The 23,481-nt window shown below is 34.0% G+C and overlaps 1 protein-coding gene across 1 annotated transcript in view; it reads left to right on the top strand.

The window, feature by feature from the left end:
- Positions 1–19,860, top strand: part of LOC128206533 (rho-associated protein kinase 1-like) — a 35,382-nt gene extending 15,522 nt beyond the window's left edge. The window contains exons 18-25 of the mRNA XM_052909081.1: positions 9,832–10,011; positions 10,821–10,953; positions 11,659–11,809; positions 12,705–12,783; positions 14,843–14,899; positions 15,367–15,499; positions 16,771–16,848; positions 17,966–19,860. Of these exons, the coding sequence (XP_052765041.1) occupies positions 9,832–10,011; positions 10,821–10,953; positions 11,659–11,809; positions 12,705–12,783; positions 14,843–14,899; positions 15,367–15,499; positions 16,771–16,848; positions 17,966–18,102 (948 nt within the window). The 3' untranslated portion in view covers positions 18,103–19,860. The remainder of the gene's footprint in view (positions 1–9,831; positions 10,012–10,820; positions 10,954–11,658; positions 11,810–12,704; positions 12,784–14,842; positions 14,900–15,366; positions 15,500–16,770; positions 16,849–17,965) is intronic.
- The last annotated feature ends 3,621 nt before the right edge of the window (positions 19,861–23,481 follow it).

The following is a 23,481-nucleotide window of genomic DNA, read 5'->3' as shown; positions in this document are numbered from 1 at the left end:
AATATTGTTTATCAAAAGAATAGGTCATCGTCCCAATTATTAGACTGTCTGACTGAATGTGAATATATCCATTACACCATACGTAATAAATCTATAGAACTACGTGATGTGGAATTCATAACAAGTTAACAACAAACAAATATAGATCAAGCAATCTTGACGATGCATGTTGTTATGGCCGATTATTATCGAATCAGTGAAAAGTCAATTCGAAGATATGACTTATCTCCATGTGTAACGCATCGGCATTCAAACTAGAAGGGTAACTTAAATAAATTCTATCAAACAGTTGTTTTTTTACAAGCTGGAAACATAGCTAAACCAAAAGTAGAACGTAAGAAAACGAGTTATAGCAGATTATTGTCAACTGGAATTAAATGGTTGGTATACTGACAGGGTTTGAAGTGATAGGGAAAAATTGTATTGCTTCGCAATAAATTGTTGAACAATACCTTATTGACCGGGGACCCGTTTTACTAACGGACTTACGTAAGCGTAACTCCAATATTTCTGCGTACGCACAATTGTTTAGCGTAACTGCGTTTTACTAAATAGTTCGTACGTACGTATGCACGTAAGTTTTTGCGTAAAACTACGTTAATAAAAAGCATCCGTTTTTATAAAAAGCGTAAATATGGCCGACGGAAGAAATCCCCGACGTTGCCAACCGCGTAATTTTCGCGATAGAGTAGATTTGATGAATAATTTGAATGATAGCGAGGTAAAAGTTAAGTACAGATTATACAGGCAGCAAATGATTGTTTTGCATGACCTCATTGAGGACGACAACATAAAACCAAGAACCATGCGAAGTCATGCCATTCCAAATACAAAGGTAAAAATGTTTATTTTTGACGAGATAATAGCTGATGGTACACTTATCGTTTCTATAGCTCGTGTCTATAGCCTACGTTCTTTCACGATAGCCTCCCTTTCTCAAAGCTGACCTTCACCTTGGATGTGTCAACACTTGAAACTATTGTTTTACAAACTTTCACACAACTTGCTTTTCCAACTGATTTGAAAACAAAGACATCGGAGGAGCACATCGTAGATATTAAATCATGGTTTAAACATGTTTAGAAAGACTGTGGATTGTTTGTATCGACGTAATGTGAAATTTAAATTTTTATCCGAATATTGTCTCTATCTGGATGGAAGCAAAGGTGCTCGTCACATTTCCTGGATGCAGCTTTTTATATATATATATATAATTTTTTTTAAATTTTAATTATTAGTTATTTTGGTCAAAATAGTGAATATATGTCATTTAAAAAATTATTCCACAATTTTTCATGAAAGAAATATAGTATTATATATAAATATTTACACCTCAAGTTCCATTCCTTAAATGAACTGCCTTTCGGCAATTGCGTTCATCAATCGATGAACGCAACATCTTCGGATATGTTCGGATCGTAATTCATTGCATAACAATATATAGAAAGCTATTGATCTTGTTATTGGTTGTATTGTGTCTGCAGGTCCCATAAAATATAGATCAACATTTTTAATAAAAGTGTTAGTTTATTATATTTTAAATATATTGGTACCAGAAGTGTTTTAATTTTACGTTTTAAAGTGATTTCAAGTGGTTGATCTTTTCCCGCGTTATTGTGACGTCATTTGAAAAAATGTTTCCGGTTATAGTCGGGTCGTTCTATTTACAGAATGGGTAAAAACGGATTACTGAAAGGTTTTCTTAAATGAAATGAAGTATTTTTTTTAACAATTCTTGAATGAAATAATGAACTATTGGTGTAAATATAAGGAATGAATTGCGGAGTTGATGCCATTATCGGGGATATGAACGCAATTGGGTTGGTCAAAGTACGCGTGGAGTCCGAAGGACTCCACACACATTGACCAACCCGATTGCGTTCATACCCCGTTAATGACATCAACCCCGCAATTCATTCCTTAAATAAATATAAGGTAAACATGTGCAAAAAATCATCAATTCCAAACGGACATAATCAATAGAGCATAGTTCCTAAAATAACTAAGATAATCTAATAATTTTTAATGTTCTGATAAGGTAAGATTCCCATCTACAAGAAAAATATAACTTTTATGCTAGTAAGATTGACCTTTACGGCATATTCCAACAAAATGCACCGACCAGAAATTGAAACCTCCCGGTTCTTTCGTAATGGCAAATTTCAGCTTCTGGTCGGTGCATTTTGTTGGAATATGCGTAAAGGTCAATCTTACTAGCATAAAAGTTATATTTTTCTTGTAGATGGGAATCTTACCTTATCAGAACAGTAAAATTATTAGATTATCTCAATTATTTTAGGAACTATGCTCTATTGATAAGGTCCGTTTGGAATTGATGAATTTTTGCACATGTTTACCTTATATTTATTTATATATTATACTAATTTTCTTTCATGAAAAATTGTGGAATAATTTTTTAAATGACATGTATTCACTATCTTGACCGAAATAAATAAATAAAAAAAATATTAAAAATAAAATAAAATAAAAAATTAAAAAAGAATGTATTACTGTATCCAGACTATGTGACGAACACCTGTGGATGGAAGGAAACGAGTGTCCGAGTTAAAAAAAGTTGTTTGTAATAGTGTTTGTGCTTTATTTCTTTTGGGTGGCATTTAATCCCCAATATGTGATATTGCATGACATACATTTATTTGCAACTTATAATCTACAAACTGAAATGTGCTGTGTTACGTGTGTACTGGAAATATTGTAGTCTCGGCTCTTGCCGCAATGGCACATAGGTAAACATCATTTCACCGGTAATTGATACAAATGGAACCACTCAGGTAGGGTTTTCGCTTATAATTGTGTATTTCCTCCAAAAACTTTGTTGCTACTCAACCGTTGTTGCCTTGATTACTCCAACCTCTTCTGTAATCAACGTCATATTTTCCTTTCATTCCAAAATTTACCGTTTTATTTTAAAAATACAAACATAAATACAAACATTAAATGCTGGGAAGGAAACGCAACAATGTCATTAATTTAGTTTCCAGTATGATGTCATTTGGCTAAAATTTAATGTGGTTATCTGGTAAGCTATCATTTAATAAGCATAAAATAAAAAAAACAGCTTGTTTTTGTCAGTGTAAGATTGCAATATAAATAATCTTGTGACAACGAAAAGTAAATATTACACTTGTAGCAAAGCCACTCGTGAAACATTTCTTTTGCTGACTCGGTGGAACTTATTGATAATCTTAAACTATAACAAAAGTACTGTATTTCTTGTTCAACATTTTGATATATACATTTTACCTTCATTTTATATATGTATGTTTCAAAAAGAAGTGTAATATTATATCAAATTGTTTGGTTCTTTGTTGTACCGGTAGCTCCTCATAACACTGCAGTTCTTGGCGAAAGGGGAATTCTATAGTGAGGGTGGACCTGTTCATGGCGTCTCCAGAAGCTCTGTATGTGTATCTGTTTTGCAAGTACATGTAAGTAAAAATTTATTTTGATCATTTATTGATTTAAATTAATTTATTTGGTGTTGCATAAAAAATGTGATTTCAAAGATGTTTCACACTTTTTTTAACAGACATTTGAAATATATATAAATTAATTTAATATGTGATATGGGATCTTGAAAAATCCTATACATTTTCCTACTAATTTTGTTCTTTCTCATCAGGAAAAGATAGGCTCTTAGCACGAGCAGTGTATGTTTATCATACATATTTCATAGAAAATTATAATCTGTTTAATTTAACATAAATACCCTGGATGGGTTCCACTTGAAGTTGTGGATACTGTTTTATGAGCAACAAGGACAATGTTAAAACTAGCTTTACATTATGTTACATTGAACAGGAATGGTTTATAAAAAAATCCTGTTGAACATAAAAATGGCCTGCTTGGCTATTCCACAAGTTTTAATGTAATTCATTGCAAGACTGTATGTCAATTATTAACTGAATATAGTTATTTAATTCTTTTCATGAATAAGAATGTTCCTACTTGTCTAAATTGGCTTTGCTTTTATAGGTATAAAACATTTTAGTTTTAATACATAACTGAAAGTAGACAATGGAATGTGCACTTTTAAGAGTCTGTTAAATATTAGCATTTTTTTGCTCCCTTGAAATTTTGTACCAATAGTTTTAATTCTTATGTAATGGACATGTTTCTGTAGCTTTTTGCATACATTTGGAGTGGAATTGTGTTATAAACATCCAAATAGAAAAATGTCCTATAAAAATATATTTCTCTGATAAAATTCTTTAGTTCATCTGAAAGCATATTATAGAAAGCCATAAGGCATTTCATCTGTTATATGTTCTTTTCGAATGAACATTTTTTTCTATATTTTAACAACATCATTTATTTTGAAACAGATGCCTTCATAAAACAGGAGGATTCTTGCAGATCACCCCAGAGAAGTTTGCTGCACAACATGTGCATTGATGGAGGGTTGCAGTTTGATGGACAGATTCAAGTTGCACCAGGAAATGCACCACCATACTTGTGGCCAGTTCACCCCAATGCCCAGAGGGCAAGAGCAGCCCTCATTGCCAGATTTCAATATAAATACCCTGGATGTGTTAGTTAGTTATCCAACACATTTATTGTTATTTTTGTGTGTCTTCACAAGTGTCAAAATGCTTACCATTCCATTTTTAATGAACTTTTGGTTATTAAATGTATAACATTGAACTGTTATTTTTTTTCTTTTATAAATATTTTGAACAATTTCAACTGTTTGAATTGTAATGAATAGACATTTGAGGTTCTTTTTTTAAACATGGTTAACTTAAAAAATACTTCGATTTTGTAATATGTCAAATGATGTTTCTCTTTTTTATGTAATCACTATTGTGATTTTTGTTATTAATTTGATATGTATATATACGTATATACTTATGGACATAATGTACCTAAGTCACCATTACTGAGTGTTGATGTGGAAAATCACAAAAGTAGTTTGGAATTGAATCTAATATCTCATAGTTTGTAGGCAGGTAATGTTCGTCTGTATATGGTAAACAACAAACACTCAAAATACTGTAAATGTTAGTGGTTGCACTTACATGTAGTTTCTTTTTGCATTGATGATGGCACCATTTTTGCAGTATGTATTGAAGAAAAAGCAATCAAGAGGAATAAAATGTCATTCTAGGGATTTTATTAATTATTCAATACAAAATAGAAAGTGTGCATCTCAATATGCAGAAAAACATAAGTGTCTGTGCTAATATTTGAATTCAATAGATGTATCATTATTATCATTTCAACAAAGTGAAAAAGACAAAGATAAAACATATATATCTGTGAAATAAGAGAAGACTTTAAATGTCTGAATTTAAAATTTGATTTTAAATTGACATTTTACATGAAGTTTAACTTGAAAAACAACAACACAGAATAATAGCAATCATTATCAGAAAGGGACTGTTAATAGATTATTAATTTTCAAATTGTTGAAATTTAACTCACTTATATGAAGAAAGACCAAAAAGCAACTGCTATAATCATATGAACAACATTTAGTAAATCCAAGCCTAAAATGATTCAATTTTTAATAGCCTGACTTTGGCAAAATAGAGCATTTTATGTCATAATTTCAGAGCTTATTTGAACTTTTGTAGTGTTTTATCATTGCTACAAGCATTTTGTTCACATTTCACATGAAATAAAAAATCAATGTCTAACCCTATAAAATATGAACGAGTCCCTTAAAAAATGATTAAACATGAATTTGATGCTGTATCATTTTGATAATCACTGACATTACTTATGGAGAAGATGATTATAATAATGAACAAAACAGAACATGAAGGCTGACAATCATACCTATGTTAAAATAGTGTTTACAGTACAAATAACAATTAAAACATTTACAAAACACATACATTGACATATAATCTCTCTTAACGACAACCAATTTACACATTCAACTATTGGTAAAAAAATGCTATATCATAAAATGTATGATTATGAGCCCCTTTTATGTGATTACAGTGTTTGATAGATGTCACTTTAAATGAAAGTGCTTTTCCATATGTATTATCAGATTACTTGAACATGAATAGGTTGACAGGTAAATAAAGATTTATGAAATGCAAAAGTGAATGAAATATGCAAACCTTCAAGTGTCAGCAATATTTAAGTGGATTGTGAGTTTTAAAGTAGATAAAATAATCAACGACTTCCAGGCATTCTACTATAGGACTTCAAAGGTTTATGTGAGAATGTTTGTTGATTCTAAACAGTTGCTGAGTCACATTTTATTTAAGTTATCATTTATGATATAAGTTGTAATAAAGGAGAGTCAATTGTCAGTTTTTGTTGATGTAATATTTGCTCCAAGAGCTCATTCTGGCATTTAAGAAGTCTTTTCAAGTTGGTTGTAGATGGAATCTCGAAAAATCTTGTCGCTTTTGTTGTCATTTGGTGTTGTCCTGAAATATAAAAATACACAAATTCATATGTACTTTTTAAAAGTCTTAATTTGTCTTTAAAAGGAATTTCTGATATATATTTGTTATGCGTATATATCTTAATAGCATGTAGAAAAATCTGAGTGCTTAATACAGTGACCCCTGTGCGGCTTTTGGTTTCATCTCAATACATGTATTTTTCACAGTTTTGGGGTTTTGATAGTTAATGTGTTTACCTGTTGTATCCAATGCATGACTCTATTGGCATGGAAGACACTGCCATAACACAGTCTGTCTTAAGTTGGTATGTTTACTTAGTCATATTTTGTGGTTTACCTTTTTGGCATCATGGCAGCTCCCAGGGGCATTTCAGGGGATACTATGTTGGAGGTTGATTAACAAAACTCCACTGCAGGCGATGTACATGTAGCTGTTTTGGTAGCATGCTGCAGCACCAAAGATGATAGACTTGTTGCTGCAGTAAAATATATACAAATATAAATACATTGGTGTTATTTAAAATAAAAAGGTACATATAAACGACCTGTGAATCACCAATTCTTTTAGAATGACATCATAATATACTCATTTTTATTATTTACACTAAAATATAAATAAATCTTGACAGAAACTCAAACATCCATGATACTCATTTGAGGCAGATAAAAAATCTTACTATTTTAAGCAAAGGTGTCCACTCCAGAAAAAACAACCTATGGCTTGAACACACATCAGCTGAATCATCTGTAAAACAATTATACCAAATTTACAAAAAGCATCTTGTAATGAAATTTTAAATGTGTATTAAAATTGCTAACATATAATAAAATACTATATTTTCAAATCTAGGTTTTTGCTTCTTTTGGTGCACATTATGCAATTTTCAAATTGTATCATATAAGTATTTCATTTTCAAAATCTGAAGAATATCACAAAGTTGATATAACAAATACACAAATATATAATGACAGTGGTGTAACAAAACAATAATTATAACGTGATTTTAACTATAATTTTACGATTCCTGAAATATTTAAAGATGAAAGATAAGTTGCAAATAAGTAATAATTTACATTTTCCTCCTGATTATCTAACGTTGGAGGAGGCCCACCACCTGTCAGGTCTGCCATCTGATGCCTCCTCCTCTTCATGTCCGTCTTGATGTTGGTTAAGTTCTTATTAAACTCATCAAAAGTTCTAATGCAGACACGTACCCTGGGGAGTCAGTCTGAAAGTCAAATAGTTTTTCTTCTAATTTTACTATTTAAGTTCACATAGAGAATATCAGGGGCGGGCGGGGGCTATCATGGATCAAAACATGCAAACAATATATTGTGAAAGAAAGTGTATGCCCGAACGGCTGACACTACAAATATCATGTGTAAACAAATTAACATAAATGAATACCTTTGTGAAACAAATCGTTACACTATGTGAACTAAACAGAAAACAAGTATACCAAAAATCAGAATAAAACTGTAACTGTATCTGATTATTGTCGTCATCCGTCATATTCAAAGTTCCAAAACAATATTTACAAAAATTTATCCCATGTACCGCTATTCATTCCTCTTCCACGATTTTTCTTCATCGACATGAGTAAGGGTTGAACTTGCTTTCAATGGCATGGCTTTCATCAAGGTATGAAATCCTCAGCACTTCACGCTCTGCCATGGACCAATTCTCTTTCTTCTTTATTTTTTGCGGCGTCGCCATTGTTGAAGATTTCACAGACGAAGTTTGTTTATTTTTTTGAAAGGTGCGCGCAAAGGGAGATTTCTACCTCTAATCGGAGAGTTACGCATTATTTACCTCTACGCAAATATCAACACTTACGAAATTTTAGTAAAAACGCACGTACGCAATTCGTATGTTTACGTAAGTTGAAAATGTACGTGGAAACTTACGAAAAACTTACGAACTGTTAGTAAAACGGGGCCCGGGTGTACAACTTTTCATAGGTCAATGGCGGATCGAGTGATCGTCGTATGCGCAGGAAATAAAATGTGTTTCATTTTAGTCGGGGTGAACTTAAATCGCTATAATAACGCGTCATGCACTTGTACACTACAATTTGATGCCAATCAAATATATTTTAGAAAAATAAAACAAAGGCTTGAGGTAAATAAGTTTGAATATTACTAATAAGATTTTATTCCAAACGGGTTCAAACGGGTTTACGTTTCCTACAACCGATTTAAAATGTATATGAATTATTTTCTATACATTTGGTAAAACTTTCTGTCTTCAGCAGTACTTCAGTTTTTGATCATATCATTATTTGTCATAAAAATGTTAATCCGACATATTTCACACGAAACAAAATTTCAAAAATCTTTAGCAAATCGTCCAACATATCTTAAAATTTGGAAAACGCTCTTCAGCTGCTCAAGGACACACACGTGATATTTAACTAACAGCAATATCAGTGATATTGTGATTGTTATATTTGCCTGTAAGCCACGGTTTTCAATACGTGCAACATAATTCATATTTCACATCAACGACATCAGACCTCAAAATTCATATGAAGCTCATACCTGTCACAAAAATAACAGCTACATATATATGACTCTTGGTACAAAGATCAGCCAAAAGTTTTTCAGTCACTTTACTATTTTTGATTTTGATAGTACGGATCTTGAATCATTCTCAGTTGTGCAGCGGTATCAGTTTTATATTGCTTCTGATCCGGCTACATCCCAAGCTGAAAGTGGTACTATAAGTTGCACACATGACTGTATAACTAAGTGTTAAATTTCATGTCATAACGAGGGATAAACAGGACAATATATATATCGGCTTCTATTATAAATGTCACTTCGACATGTATCGAGATCACCCCTCGAAATGCAGCCAAAAGGAAGAACTCATACATTGTGCAACCATTCCGTTACTTTCTACTCATCACTCAAATGAATGTTGTTATCGTTGTCTGGTTTATTTTAAAGCTGCACTCTCACAGATTTACCATTTTTACTTTTTTATTTTTTGTCTTGGAAAGGGCAAATTTTTGCGTAAATATCTGCAAGCCAATGATAAAAGATTGCTGGCAAAAACTCAGATCGTAGATTTACATAATTCCAAAAAATCAATGTATTTTGGCTTAAACATATACTAACGGTTTAAGAAAATTGCTTAAAACATCAATATTTGAACTTAAATATAACAATCTACGATATATTTTTTTTGTCAGGAGTCTTATATAACTGGTTTCCATGGATTTTTGCAAAAATTGGTTCGTTCCAAGACAAAAAATAAAAAATTGTCAAAACGTTCAATCTGTGAGAGTGCAGCTTTAAAAGTGTTTTTATATGTTTATGTATTATTCTTCCCTTTCAACATTATTAGGAAATCATCATTTTTCCGCATCTTGAAGATACCGTTTTAGTATTATTAAAGCTAATAGTCGACTACAAAAGTTCTTCTTCTTTTACCAAAGGCAGATGCAGTGGAAGAGTTAAAAACACGGTTAAAAGAGGAGCAAATGAAAAAAATGCAGGCTGTGAACAAACTGGCTGAGCTTTTAAATAGGTCCACTTTTTCATCACCGATGTCGCCTGCTCGGCTAAGACGAAAGGAAAACGAATTGGACGACATGAGACAGAGGCTCTCTACGGCGGTAGGGACTTTACCATTATTTATATGAAAAACTATTGATACTAGTCCAGTAGTCGAAAGTTTAAAAATTAACCCCTTTAATAGCACAGGGTCAAAACCAATGACACAGAACACAACAGCAAACAATCGCAAATAAGAAACATGGAACTACCTCACCACAAACAGCGCACTTCAAATATATTTTTTTAAACGAGGTGTCTTTATTAAGAATTGATAGGTACCGCCTTGGAACTGTCAGTAAAATTGGATTTATATAAGATTATTGGATCTTGATATATGTATAATAGATACTAATTTACCGGGGGATGAAAGCAAAACGCTTCAAAAACACAAACGAAATATACGTGTTTCATTTTCCAGCTTTAAACCTAAATCAAGCACTATGGATATATCGATTTTGTATTGTTTGATATGAAGGATGTGTCACTGTGACGTATAACAACTATTTAACAGGTTTATGACTATGGAATGTGGTTGTCACGCGTTTCTTTTCATACGCTTAAGCCTTACAGTATCGCGTTTCTTAGCCATAACCTTTACAGAAAAATATAGCTTTACTCGACAGTCATGAATCGTACTCCTCACATTCTGTTTAAAATATGTATTTGTTATTAATTCGAGCCTGATATTTTCTTCAATCAACGTAATATATAGTTAATTTCAGCTTTCATTACAAAGAATTCAATTTATCCTGTATATACAAGATATACTTGTAAAGTATATTTGATTAAATGAAACATTAAGTCATAAACATCATTTTAAGAAATAAATTGGATACTTACAGCTGACAAATTATATTCTATTGTTCAGAAACGTAAATTGCAAGATACGGAGACAGTTTTGACCCAGAAAATGAAAGAAGATACCTACGTATTACTACAAATGAGACTAGATGCGAAGGAAAGTGAAATCGAAGAATTAAAATGTAAAACGCCGATGTCTGGTAAGCCAATAAATAAATGTACAGTAAATTTAAACACAGCAATATATATAATAGTTTATATTTAGAAATAACATGCAATATTTGTATTGTAAGTATATATATTATATAGTTATGCTACATATGTGCCCTTATTATCCTACATATACATAATTCGGAAAAGGTTTAATAACATATATGTCATTTTTCTCCAAATTAACAAACTGCTTACCATCATATTACTTGTTTTTTGTGCGTCGTCGGCACCAACGAAACAAAACGTCGTCGCCCACGAAACATATCGTCGTCGTCGCCAACAAAACATATCGTCGTCGGTAACCTCGAAACATAACATCGTAGGCACCCATGGAACATAACGTCGTTGGCACCCACGAAAAATGACGTTGCATTTCTAAATAAAGTTGTTTAAAATCGGCTTAAGTCAATGTGTGACATTCTTAGGATATATTATTATATGGTTAAAACAAACGAACAATATTTTCAAGTACTTGCAAATTAGATTCTTTTTTTAAACAAATGACATATGTATACTCAGTTATATACTCACTTCAAAATAAATTAATCTTGTTTGCATTTTTACACGTCCGGTTTCTGAGTAAAAAAATATTGTTAGAGACTAAGAGAACGTTCCAATGCTGTGTCTTGAACCTATTCTCGGGTGTTATAGGACTAGACAAATATCACCCGTTAATAATTACGTGTTTACAGAGGAATCCAAGATCCACATGGAAGGTTGGTTGAATGTCTCAATGTTTGGCTGGAATAAACTGTTTGTGGTTGTTAGCCTTCATCACGTGATGTTCTTCCAAAACCTCGAGGAAAAGCAGAGAGCTATGCCGATGCTGGTGCTAGACATTGTGTGAGTAATACATGGGGCTTTCAGTTAGTAATACATCTTAAGCGACCCTCCTTTACTGTAGAAAATATATTAGGAACTTTAGTACACTCTGATAAAGCAACAATTAAATGACAATAAATCAAATTAAACTAAATGCTTTAACAAGAAACAAACTGGTTGAAACATACTTTCTTTACCTAAGCGTTTTAGCAATACGCACGAACTGTTTGTTTTTGAAACAGTGTTTGCATTATGTCATAACGTTAAAATCAACAGCTTTTCAATGTCTATAAAAGCGAGAAGATTTTCACTTCAAAAGTATACTTGATAAATTACCCTAAATATTTCGGAAACTCGTTGCAATCCAACATTACTGTTTGCAGACAACTGCATACATGGCATAAATTTTATCCATGTAAGGCATAAAATTTATCCATGTAATTCATATTGTTATCGATACATGTTCTGTGCGTTAACAGTCAGTTACAAAAAAATGCAGTGTCCTTATGGTGGATACATAAAAGACCTGTTTAAATAATCAAAAAACTGGAATTTAACTATTTTGATAACTGCTCAGTATGCTTGATGTATGTATATTTAACGATAAAAAGTTATATCTCGAACAGTCATCATAAACGAGCTCTTGTTACATTATATAACATATGCTCCTCGTATTTAAATATTAAAAGAAACCTTATCATACATAAAATCAACCAGTTGTTTAGTAATACTAGTATTACAATTTATTGTAAGCTGGTCCGATATTTTGAACATTGTCTACCCTAATTCCGAGTAGCACAGATGTTTTATATTTTTCCAATTCACCAATTTGATGTCATTTGGCTTACGACATGGTTAAAATTTCACCTAAAGCAATAGGTCACGGTTGCTAGTATACAGTATGGGGTATTTTCAGCTCGATTCAGGACGCTAGAACTACCACTGAGGACGAGGATCGGGAACTAAAAAACAAGGATCTGTCTAGAATATTTGTGGTAAAACGCATAAAAATTACACAATGTTAACGCTTTAATAAATGCGATATAAACACATTTTAACTTAAGTGTAAAGTTTGGAATTGTGATATTTCTTCAAAATACTTTTCTTCAAAATGAAGTTTTCATTTTTAAAAGCTTCAATGTCCAAATTTTAATTGCACTAAGCATATCACTTTCTAGCTGTGAAATAAATCATTTAAGGAAATTGTTCAATATAAGGAAAAGTACAATTTAAACTCAAGATGCTTCTGTAATAAGGCCCCTGGAATTCCAATCGTATGTTTTACTTATGGATTATAAATATAATTATCAGCATAATCGGAGACCATCACCATCTTAAGACAATTGGGAATTAAGAAACTAAATTATATCGACTGGCCTCAATTTCTCGAAACTTCTTAAGTCCCTTATAACAGGATTATGCTAATCTCAATATTGTTGTTTCCCTATGATTCATGTTATATTTTCTTTTTTAGAGATTTAAGACTTTAAATAGGAATTGCGTTTATAATAGTCACAGGAAATATGTTTTTGATAATCACAATAAAGAATGTGACATTTAATGAAATCAAATTTAAGTATGTATGTTTGCTAAGTGAAATAAGCTACTTGAGCCTGTAAAGCTTAATACGTTTCGAGCCAGATCATCAAAAGTATATAAATACGTATCCATAGTTTTTGAGCTGTCCGTGCTAAATGATGAAACAAACGGTTTTAACCACAAACTGATATTTCAGAAAAACTTTCTGGCCTTATAAATGGCTTGTCAAATTAAATCCCGCTTAATCAGAATAAATGATTATATCTCGAAAAGTAAACAAGCCAATTCACACACCTCTGCACATGTCCGGCCCCTATCCCATTGCCGGAATCATATAAATACTATGGTTTCTTACTGTCTAATGATGGCAATTGGCATGATCATATGAAATATATTAAAAACAAGATTTGTTCTAGAATTGACATCATGAAACAGCTTCGCTAAAAACCCTTGAGGTTATATTGCGTTCTTTAACCGGAACGATTGTTGAGTATGCCGATGCTATCTGTATTAATTGTACACAGTATGAAAAAGATAATTATAAATTGTCACTGGTTATTCTCGTCTGATATCTCTGCGTGTGGTACAAAATCATTCAGAATGGAAATAGCATCATCACTAGACAACACATAAACAAGCTACTTCTCTTTTACAATTCGAAAAATGGTCACCCTCCTATATTTATCCAATTTGGTTTCTCAGACAATACGACAGTGATAAACAAGATCATTTTAAATCTTATCAAACATTTCCAAATAATGAACCCGTACATCATTTTATATGAATTCATTTGTCTACATCTTCTACCATTTGGGCATGCAATTCTCTCCCGAGCTAAGCAACGGCATCAGGAGATGCTCCTGGTTTCTTATCCTACCTTTCCTCGGATACTATAAAATAAAACGTCGGCTGTAAGTCCTGCACACTAGCCTCCGCACCACTTGTTGGTCCAAGATGAAATATTTTTATGTAAATATCATTTTCCCACACCTCTCTGTAGCTGTGGAAATCAAATGACGACTTACCGCTTCCTTCTGAAAATAATCAAAGGCGTCTTATGCTTAATTTTGTGCAACTCTTGACTGAAATTATAATCCCACTTCCTTTTTTATATGAAAACGACGTCGTTTTTGAAAGCAAGATGCTGTTTGATGCTGTCAATCTCTTTATACACATAACGAAAAGATGTGATTGTCATTGATCGATTGTCATATTTTTCAAATTGTTTCTATTTCACTTTGTTCTCCATTTTCTCTAATATTGTAAAAATAATTTTTAGTTTTGATTCTCTTCTGCTATAGTCAGTCCTCTTAGGTTAATATTTGGTATTATGTTGAGCATGTACATGTGTTTGTGTATAGACGTCCTTGTATAATAGACAAAAGGTGAGGAACTATATGTTGTCATAGTGTTTCTACCGTTCCAATCCATGATATTGAATAAAAGCTAGTTAATCAATGTTTAAATAGGGATTAATGACAGACACTTGATATGCCAAATGAACTGTAATTCTAGTTGGTGTATGACGCAGCAGGTGAAAAGGTACAGGGATCGTCCCTAGATAAAGAAAAGGTAATTAAACTCGTCTGATTGCTTTGAACGCTTTTATTGAAGCTTACTTGCATTGACCTCTCGAAATTTTTTGAATGCGTGCGGTACAGTCCTTGTCGCTAGAGCTAATTTAGTAGCAAATCTATAAAAATTATATTGTGCAGGTATCCATAAAGCTTAGAGATTTGATATCTAGATTCGCTAGACATACCCTAAATCCCAAATATCAAAATCGTTACATATCTGGTGTGTTTCCCGCAACTGATGTTCAATTGATTTATAATAGAAAACATCTGATTGTCAAAAACAAAAGGATTCCAAAATTTGTTATTAATGCCAGTCTGTGGTAATTTAATGAATTACTTGACTCAGGATTGACAACGAGCGGTGATCATGATTTATGACTTAAAGTCGAATAACTTACAAAATAACAGGGTTCAAGTATATGGACACATGCAATATACCAACACAATGAAGACAACTTTCAGAAAATGTCGGGAGACCGCACTTATAAAGGTCACCTGTTTCAAGACGTGCAATATAGATCACCAAAAACGTGTGACGCTTGTAAGAAATCTATGTGGAACGCGTTGCAACCTCCGCCAGCAGTAAAATGCACTGGTAAGTATTCCATTATTTGCTTTTATTTAAGGTATGGATTGCGTTGTTGATGTCATTATCGGGGTATGAACGCAGTTCAGCTGGTACAAGTGTGTAGACTCGGGCCTTGATTCCCAGCCCAGCTGTGTTCATATCACCGATAATGACATCAATCACGCAGTTCAGTACTTATATTTACACCAATTATTCATGTCTATTTCCAGAATTGTAAAAATATACTGTATTTTTATTTAAGAAAACCTTTCAGTTTTTCTGTCTCACCCATAATGTAAATGGAACGACCCGACCGTAACCGGAAACACTTTGTTTGTCATATAACGTCAAAGTTTATCTTCAATATAAAACTGAAATACTGGTGACAACAGTATTACAACAAATCATAAATTAACACTTTTCAACATGTTGATTTTTTTCGTGGCCTGCTGACACAATAATAAAATAAACAATTTTCAAAACACATGCATTTTATACGCGATCCGATCATATCTAAAGATGTTGCGCTCATTTATGCCGAAAGGCATTTAAAAAAAATGGCAGTTGAGGTGTTAATATATCCCAACACGCTTTTTTCAAGATTCAAGTGGTGTCATTCAACTAGCTAGCAGATGCCAATGATCTTGTACAGTGTATATTAGTACACCACTTACCTACGAGAACATGAGTCCGAACGTTACACTTTCTCTTAGCCACTCAAAAAGCAAGTGGTTTCATCTCAGTATATCCGCTTGTGATTTCTTTAGTGTCCCACAATTTCTGTTAATATTTTTATTTTGATTCATTTTCTCTTTGGGCCTAAAAAAATACATTTGGTTCGGGGTACCCGACCCTACCTACGGAATAGGCGCCGACCCTACCGTTTTTATTGTCAGTTTGAAAAAAAATGAAAAACTAAAAAAAGAAAGAAAAAAAAAGATTTTTTTTTTAATTGCTTTTCAATATGTTGTTTAAAACCTTAAATGCTTATACAGAAGATAACTTTAACACCATTCTCCAATGATGAAAATAACATTCTTATATAAAGCCTAATAAAAAAAAAGCTACCTACCCTACCTATTTTTGAAAAGGATGTAACCCTAACCAAACAACTTTTTTTAGGCCTTGACAATGAACGATCGTTCGCAAATGAGCCGACATAAAATTTCAAAATATCAAGTTGGTTTCAAATTATATTGTATATTCAGCAGGTTTTAACCGTTAATGAGTGTTTAATAACTGTATAATCATGTGACGTCAGGTTTGATATATATTGTATTATGTGTACTATATTGCAGGATGTAACAGTAAAGTACATAAATATCATTATGCCACGGACGACGGTAGCGTTAAACCATGTCCTAGGATTCCAATAGGTACGAAAAAAAGGTGTCTGCATTTACAGTAAAACCCGTATTGAGTACTTACTATATCTTATTATGTTTGACTCAACTCACTGCTATCTGCCGTGTTGAGTTCTTTTGAATATATTGTCATATCCAATAACGTCGCTACTATCTGTGTCGTTATGCTCAGATTGATTTTGTTCTATAGCACAAATCAAGATATGAACATCAAACTTGGTATTCCTACAGGCTGATAATAACACTATCTATATGGAAAACTACAGACATCCGAATATTATGAATCGGGCTAAACAATAGTGAGCCCTTGTCGGCACTTACTTGTTCTGTTCTTGTTTATGACACTATCTTGTTTATGACTTTTACCTAAAATTGATTATAGCATGGGAAGTTTTGAAGAAGCATATTATTACATTATACACACAGTGATAAGTCTATTAAAACATCTCAATCACAAATGCGGTAGGAATGGAAGTTAGCTCGGCTATTCTCAGAAACTGAGAACTATACTAGTTGCCCTGGCGTCGGCCTCGGAGTCGGCGTCACACCTTGCCTAAGTGTGGTTTAGTGAAGCACATTCAGATCGATATATCGGCTAAACCATTATGTAATGCATTGTGACTTTGTTTTAATCAGCCTTCAACAATCATCTACAAAAGCACATATACGTCAAATTAGTTTTTTTATTGAGTGTATTCACAATTAATACTCATAGAAAAGAATTCTCAACAATCCAACATACTCAAATAATCAAGTAAGAAAACGCTATGTTGCATACAATACAAATTTACGCCCTTTATTATTCAATGAAGATATTATGATAAAGGATTTTCTTGCAAGTACAAATAAGTAAATAGTAAGGCATTCTTGAGGAATTGTATTCAATCTTTATGCAATGGTTTTTAATCATCAAATTTACGTAAGAATTCATGTTAGTAAACTCGTGTTTGCATATTACGCAAATATTGGCACTTTTTTGTTCGACATAGAATTTCTTGTTAACCTTTCAACCATCCAACTTAATCATGAAGTGTATCATGTTATATAACTCTATTTTTTATATCATGCGAGTAATGGCACCACACATATTAAATACTATTTTAGTCAGTTCATCGACTTTTATTTGCAGCTAAATATGGCATTGGATTCAACCTGAGGAGCCTTTTTCTCCAGACATATTCTCCTGACATGAGAAAGGCTTGGATGACCCACATCATGGAGAAGGTCCAACACCTCCCGGAATCAAAATCTGGACATGAGACTTAGCGCATGTGACGAGAGATTCTTAAGAAGCGCCACATATTAGACATTTAGATGGATGATTTTGATAACGAATCATGAACATCCCTCTTTAATAGCAATACAATAACATTATAAGATGCTTTGCTTACCTGCATCAGTAAGTCATCAGCTAGAGGTATTCTTATGCACTTATACTGAAAGCTAATTGTATTCTACAATGGAAACTTTAAGGGCAGGTCAACAAGCAAACGACTCAGACCACACATATGCCAACCTATTTGTATCAATAATACAATGTACAATTTGTGTGTACATATACTGACAGTCGTCCAAACTCAAGGTCCCACTGATCCCTCTTTTTATTCGTTCCCTTTGTAAACAGTGTGAAGCGCTGAAGTCAATTTACGCTATTTCAACACGCATTCAGTCTATTCGAGATTAATATTTTCGAGACAAACAGGGTGAGAGAGTCACCGTTAACACGTATAACATGTTTGGTAAGACTCGGTCAGACCGAAACGTTTAGCTGTATCAACGCTCTTAAAGCGAATAGTCTACATATGTGATGTTTAGTTGGTTTAGTTGTATTTTTATGATATGCTATGTATATCATATTATGAAAGTACATGTAATACTATGCGGATACGTTCTGGTCAGAATATTTATTCAAAGCGTACATCCAGCTCATATACATAGATGTACTTCTTTACAATCTGCTATCACTCCTTACAAAACATAATGTGATTAATATAAATTTATCTAATGGTATACTTTTCGGTAGTGTATGCCTCAGAGATGTATTGAAATGAAAAGACAGCGTGGCTCTGTAATTCAGTACAGTTTATTACAACACATACACACAGATTTTTAATATATATAATAAATGATGATAAAAATATTTGTTGCTAAGTGTCTATTCTGGTGCTACGCGAACACATGAATAGATTGTATGCCTTGTTGCTAAGTAGCCTCCGTGATATAAATCTACAAATAAATAGTGACATTCACATTTTGCACACACAAACGTTAGTTTTGATAATTTTAAAACAGCCTATGTTTGCTGATTCAATATATATCTATAATGAGTATTCGTATATATATTTGCAATTTTAAAGAATCTTCGAATATAACATTTAAACCTCGCCGCCCATATTTGTTATTTCTCATTTTGAGTTATTCTATACTAATCTCAATAAAAACACTGTTGAGAATACTGCTTCTTCTATTGCTACTAATACTACTACTACTACTACTACTACTACTACTACTACTACCACTACCACTACCACTACCACTACCACTACCACTTCTACTACTACTACTACTACCACTACCACTACCACTACCACTACCACTACCACTACCACTACCACTACTACTACTACTACTACTACTACTACTACTTCTACTACTACTACTACTACTACTACTACTACTACTACTACCACCACCACCACAACCACTACCACTACCACTACCACTACCACTACTACTACTACTACTACTACTACTACTACTACTACTGCTCACACAAGGGAAATAAAATAAGAATTGAAATGAGTTGTTGTTTGTTGAGTTTTGTGCTGTTGTTCCATGTTTCTAGTTTGTGATTGATTGTCTTTGTATTCTATGTCTTTGGCGTTTACCCTGTGCCATTAAACGTGGGTTATGTTTATGTTAACTTTCCGCTACTGAGCTTGTTTCTGTAGTTTTTCATATCAATAATGATATTAACCGAGTTTATTCCATTCAAGAAAGTAAACTATTTATTGTACTTTGTTATCATGTGTTGCTTAATTTTTTTTCAAGACAATTCAAATGTGTTTTTTCTTTTGTTCTAAATAACTGTTCAGAAATTATATTTGAACGTTAATCTCCACTCCAGTTGTAATCTTGTCTTCTTCAAGCTTCAGGATTATGAGTAGACTAGTTAAGCCAAGTCGGAAAAATTAAAACAACTTGGTGCTGCCAATTCGTTTTCCATTATTTGCTTTAAAGCCTATCCGAAATTGTTATGTAGAAGTCACTGACACACCTACGTTTCATGTGTTGCATTTCACAATTCAGCTTAAAAGCAATTAACCCTTTATCAAGTAGAACAACTTACTGTTCTAAAATAAACAAGTACCTTGTATTTTTGATGTCGAAATATGTTTTCTTTGTCAACGCTGAATTAAAAAGGACGCCCTATTAGTGTACACTGGTTGTAGCATACTAACTTACTTATGTTAACTGTGTTTGATTCTGCCTTTCATTCATACGGTAATAAATGTTACTGTTTGAACGGATAAAAAAAAATGTGATTACGTAGCTATTACTGCAATCCGTCTATCAAAAACAAATAAAGCAAAAGGAACTCCAAGGACTAGCCCAAAGGCCTAAATGTTGACCAAATACTGTTTGATTACAGATTTTACACCAAGCACAAAAGATAAGCTTGAACCATGAGAGAGTGATAACAATTCACTCATGACCTTTTAAAAAAAAATACATTATGCTTTAATCGATAAATATCATTTAACATGTTTGTACCCAAACAATCGTCAACCACAATACAAATCTCATTCCCGATAACAGTCGCCAACCGCGACACAAGTCTCATTCCAAGATAACAGTTGTCAACCGCGACACAAATCTCATTTCGAGATAACACTCGCCCTCCGTGACACAAATCTCATTTCCAGACTACAGTAGCATTTTATGACACAAATCTCATTCCCAGACAACAGTCGCCTTCCGTGACACTTTCAAATTCTCAGACAAAAGTCGTCTTCCGTGACACAAATCTCATTCCGATGCAACAGTCGCCTTCCGTGACAGAAATCTCATTCCGAGGCAACAGTCGCCTTCCGTGACACAAATCTCATTCAAATATAACAGTCGCCTTCCGTGACACAGATCGCATTCCAAGACAACAGTTGCCAACCGTCCCACAAATCTAATTCCAAGATAGCAGTAGCCAACCGTGACACAAATCTCATTCCAAGATTACAGTCGCCTTCTGGACACAAACCTTATTCGAAAACAACACTCCTCAACCGCGACACAAATCTCATTCCAGATAACAGACGCCTTCCTTGACACAAATCTCATTCCAAAATAACGGTCGAATTCCTTAAAACAAATCTCATTCCAAAATAACCGTCACTAACCGTGACACAAATATCATAAAGATAACAGTCGCCGTCCGTGACACAAATCATATTCCCAGACAACAATAGCCTTCCTAGACACAAATCTCATTCCCAGACAACAGTAGCCTTCCGTGAAACAAATCTCATTCTCAGACAACACTCGCCTTCCGTGATACAAATCCCATTCCAAGACAACAGTCGCCTTCCGTGACACAAATCTCATTCCAGGATAACAGACACCTTTCATGACATAAATCATATTCCCAGACAACAGCAGCCTTCCGTGATACAAATCTCATTCCCAGACAACAGTAACCTTCCGTGAAACAAATTTCATTCCCAGACAACAGTCGCCTTGCGTGATACAAATCTCATTCCAAGATAACAGTCGCCTTCCGTGAAACAAATCCCATTCCAAGATAACAGTCACCTTCCATGACACAAATTCCATTCCCAGACAACAGTAGCCTTCCGTGATACAAATCTCATTCCCAGAAAACAGTAGCCTACCGTGAAATCTCATTCCCAGATAACAGTCGCCTTCCGTGACATAAATCTCATTCCCAGATAACAGTCGCCTTCCGTGACACAAATCTCATTCCCAGATAACAGTCGCCTTCCGTGACATAAATCTCATTCCCAGATAACAGTCGCCTTCCGTGACACAAATCTCATTCCCAGACAACAGTAGTCTTTAGTGCCACAAATCTCAATCCTAGATAAAAGACGCCTACAGCGACAAAAGTCTCATTCGAAGATTTTAGTTTGCCAACCGCGACACAAATTGCATTCCAAGAAAACAGTCGCCTTATGTGACACAAATATCGTTCCGAGATATCAGTCGCCTTCCGTGACATCAATCTCATTTCCAGACAACAGTCGCCTTCCGTGACACAAATCTCATTCCCCGATAACAATCGGCTTCCGTGACATAAATCTCATTCCCATACAACAGTCGCATTCCGTGACACAACTCTCATTTCGAGATAACAGTCGCCTTCCGTGACATAAATCTCATACCCAAACAACATTCGCCTTCCGTGACATAAATCACATTCCAAGATAAAAGTCGCCTTCCGTGACATAAATCTCATACCCAAACAACATTCGCCTATCGTAACATAAATCTCATTCCAAGATAACAGTCGCCTTCTGTGACATAAATCTCATCCCCAGACAGCATTCGCCTTCCATGACACAAATCTCATACCTAAACAACATTCGCCTTCCGTGACATAAATCTCATTCCAAGATAACAGTCGCCTTCCGTGACATAAATCTCATACCCAGACAATATTTGCCTTCCGTTACACAAATCTCATTCCAAAATAACATTCGCCTTCCGTGATATAAATCACACACCCAAACAGCATTCGCCTCCCGTGACACAAATCTCATTCCAAGATAACAGTCTCCTTCCGTGACATAAATCTCATACACAAACAACATTCGCCTTCCGTGACATAAATCTCATACCCAAACGACATTTGCCTTCCGTGACATAAATCTCATACACAGACAACATTCGCCTTCCGTGACATAAATCACATTCCCAGACAACATTCGGATTCCGTGACATAAATCTCATTCCATGATAACAGTCGCCTTCCGTGACATAAATCTCATACCCAGACAACATTCGCCTTCCGTAACACAAATCTTATTCCTAGACAACAGTCGCCTTCCTAGACATAAATCTTATTCCAAGATAACAGACGCCTTCCTTGACATAAATCTCATACCCAGACAACATTCGCCTTTCGTTACATGAATTACATTCCCAGAAAACAGTCGCCTTCCGTGACATAGATCTCATTCCCAGAAAACCTTCGCCTTCCGTTACACAAATCTTATTCCAAGAAAGCAGTCGCCTTCCGTGACATAGATCTCATTCCCAGACAACATTCGCCTTCTGTGACATAAATTTCATTCCCAGACAACATTCGCCTTCCGTGACATAGATCTCATTTCCAGACAACATTCGCTTTCAGTTACACAAATCTCATTCCCAGATAACAGTCGCCTTCCGTGACATGAACTACATTCCCTGAAAACCGTAGCCATCCTAGACATAAATCTTATTCCCAGATACCAGTCTCCAACCGTGACACAAATCTCATTCCAAGATAACTGTCGCCTTCCGAGACACAATTCTCATTCCAAGATAACAGTCGCCTTCCGCGACATAATTCTTATAAACAGACAACATTCGCCTTCCGTGACATAAATCTCATACCAAGACAACATTCGCCTTCCGTGACATAGCTCT

The sequence above is a fragment of the Mya arenaria genome, chromosome 10 (assembly GCF_026914265.1).
Source record: "Mya arenaria isolate MELC-2E11 chromosome 10, ASM2691426v1".
Taxonomy (NCBI): Eukaryota; Metazoa; Mollusca; class Bivalvia; order Myida; family Myidae; genus Mya; species Mya arenaria.
Note: the sequence above shows the minus strand (reverse complement) of the source record. Positions and strands in the feature narration are given on the sequence as shown.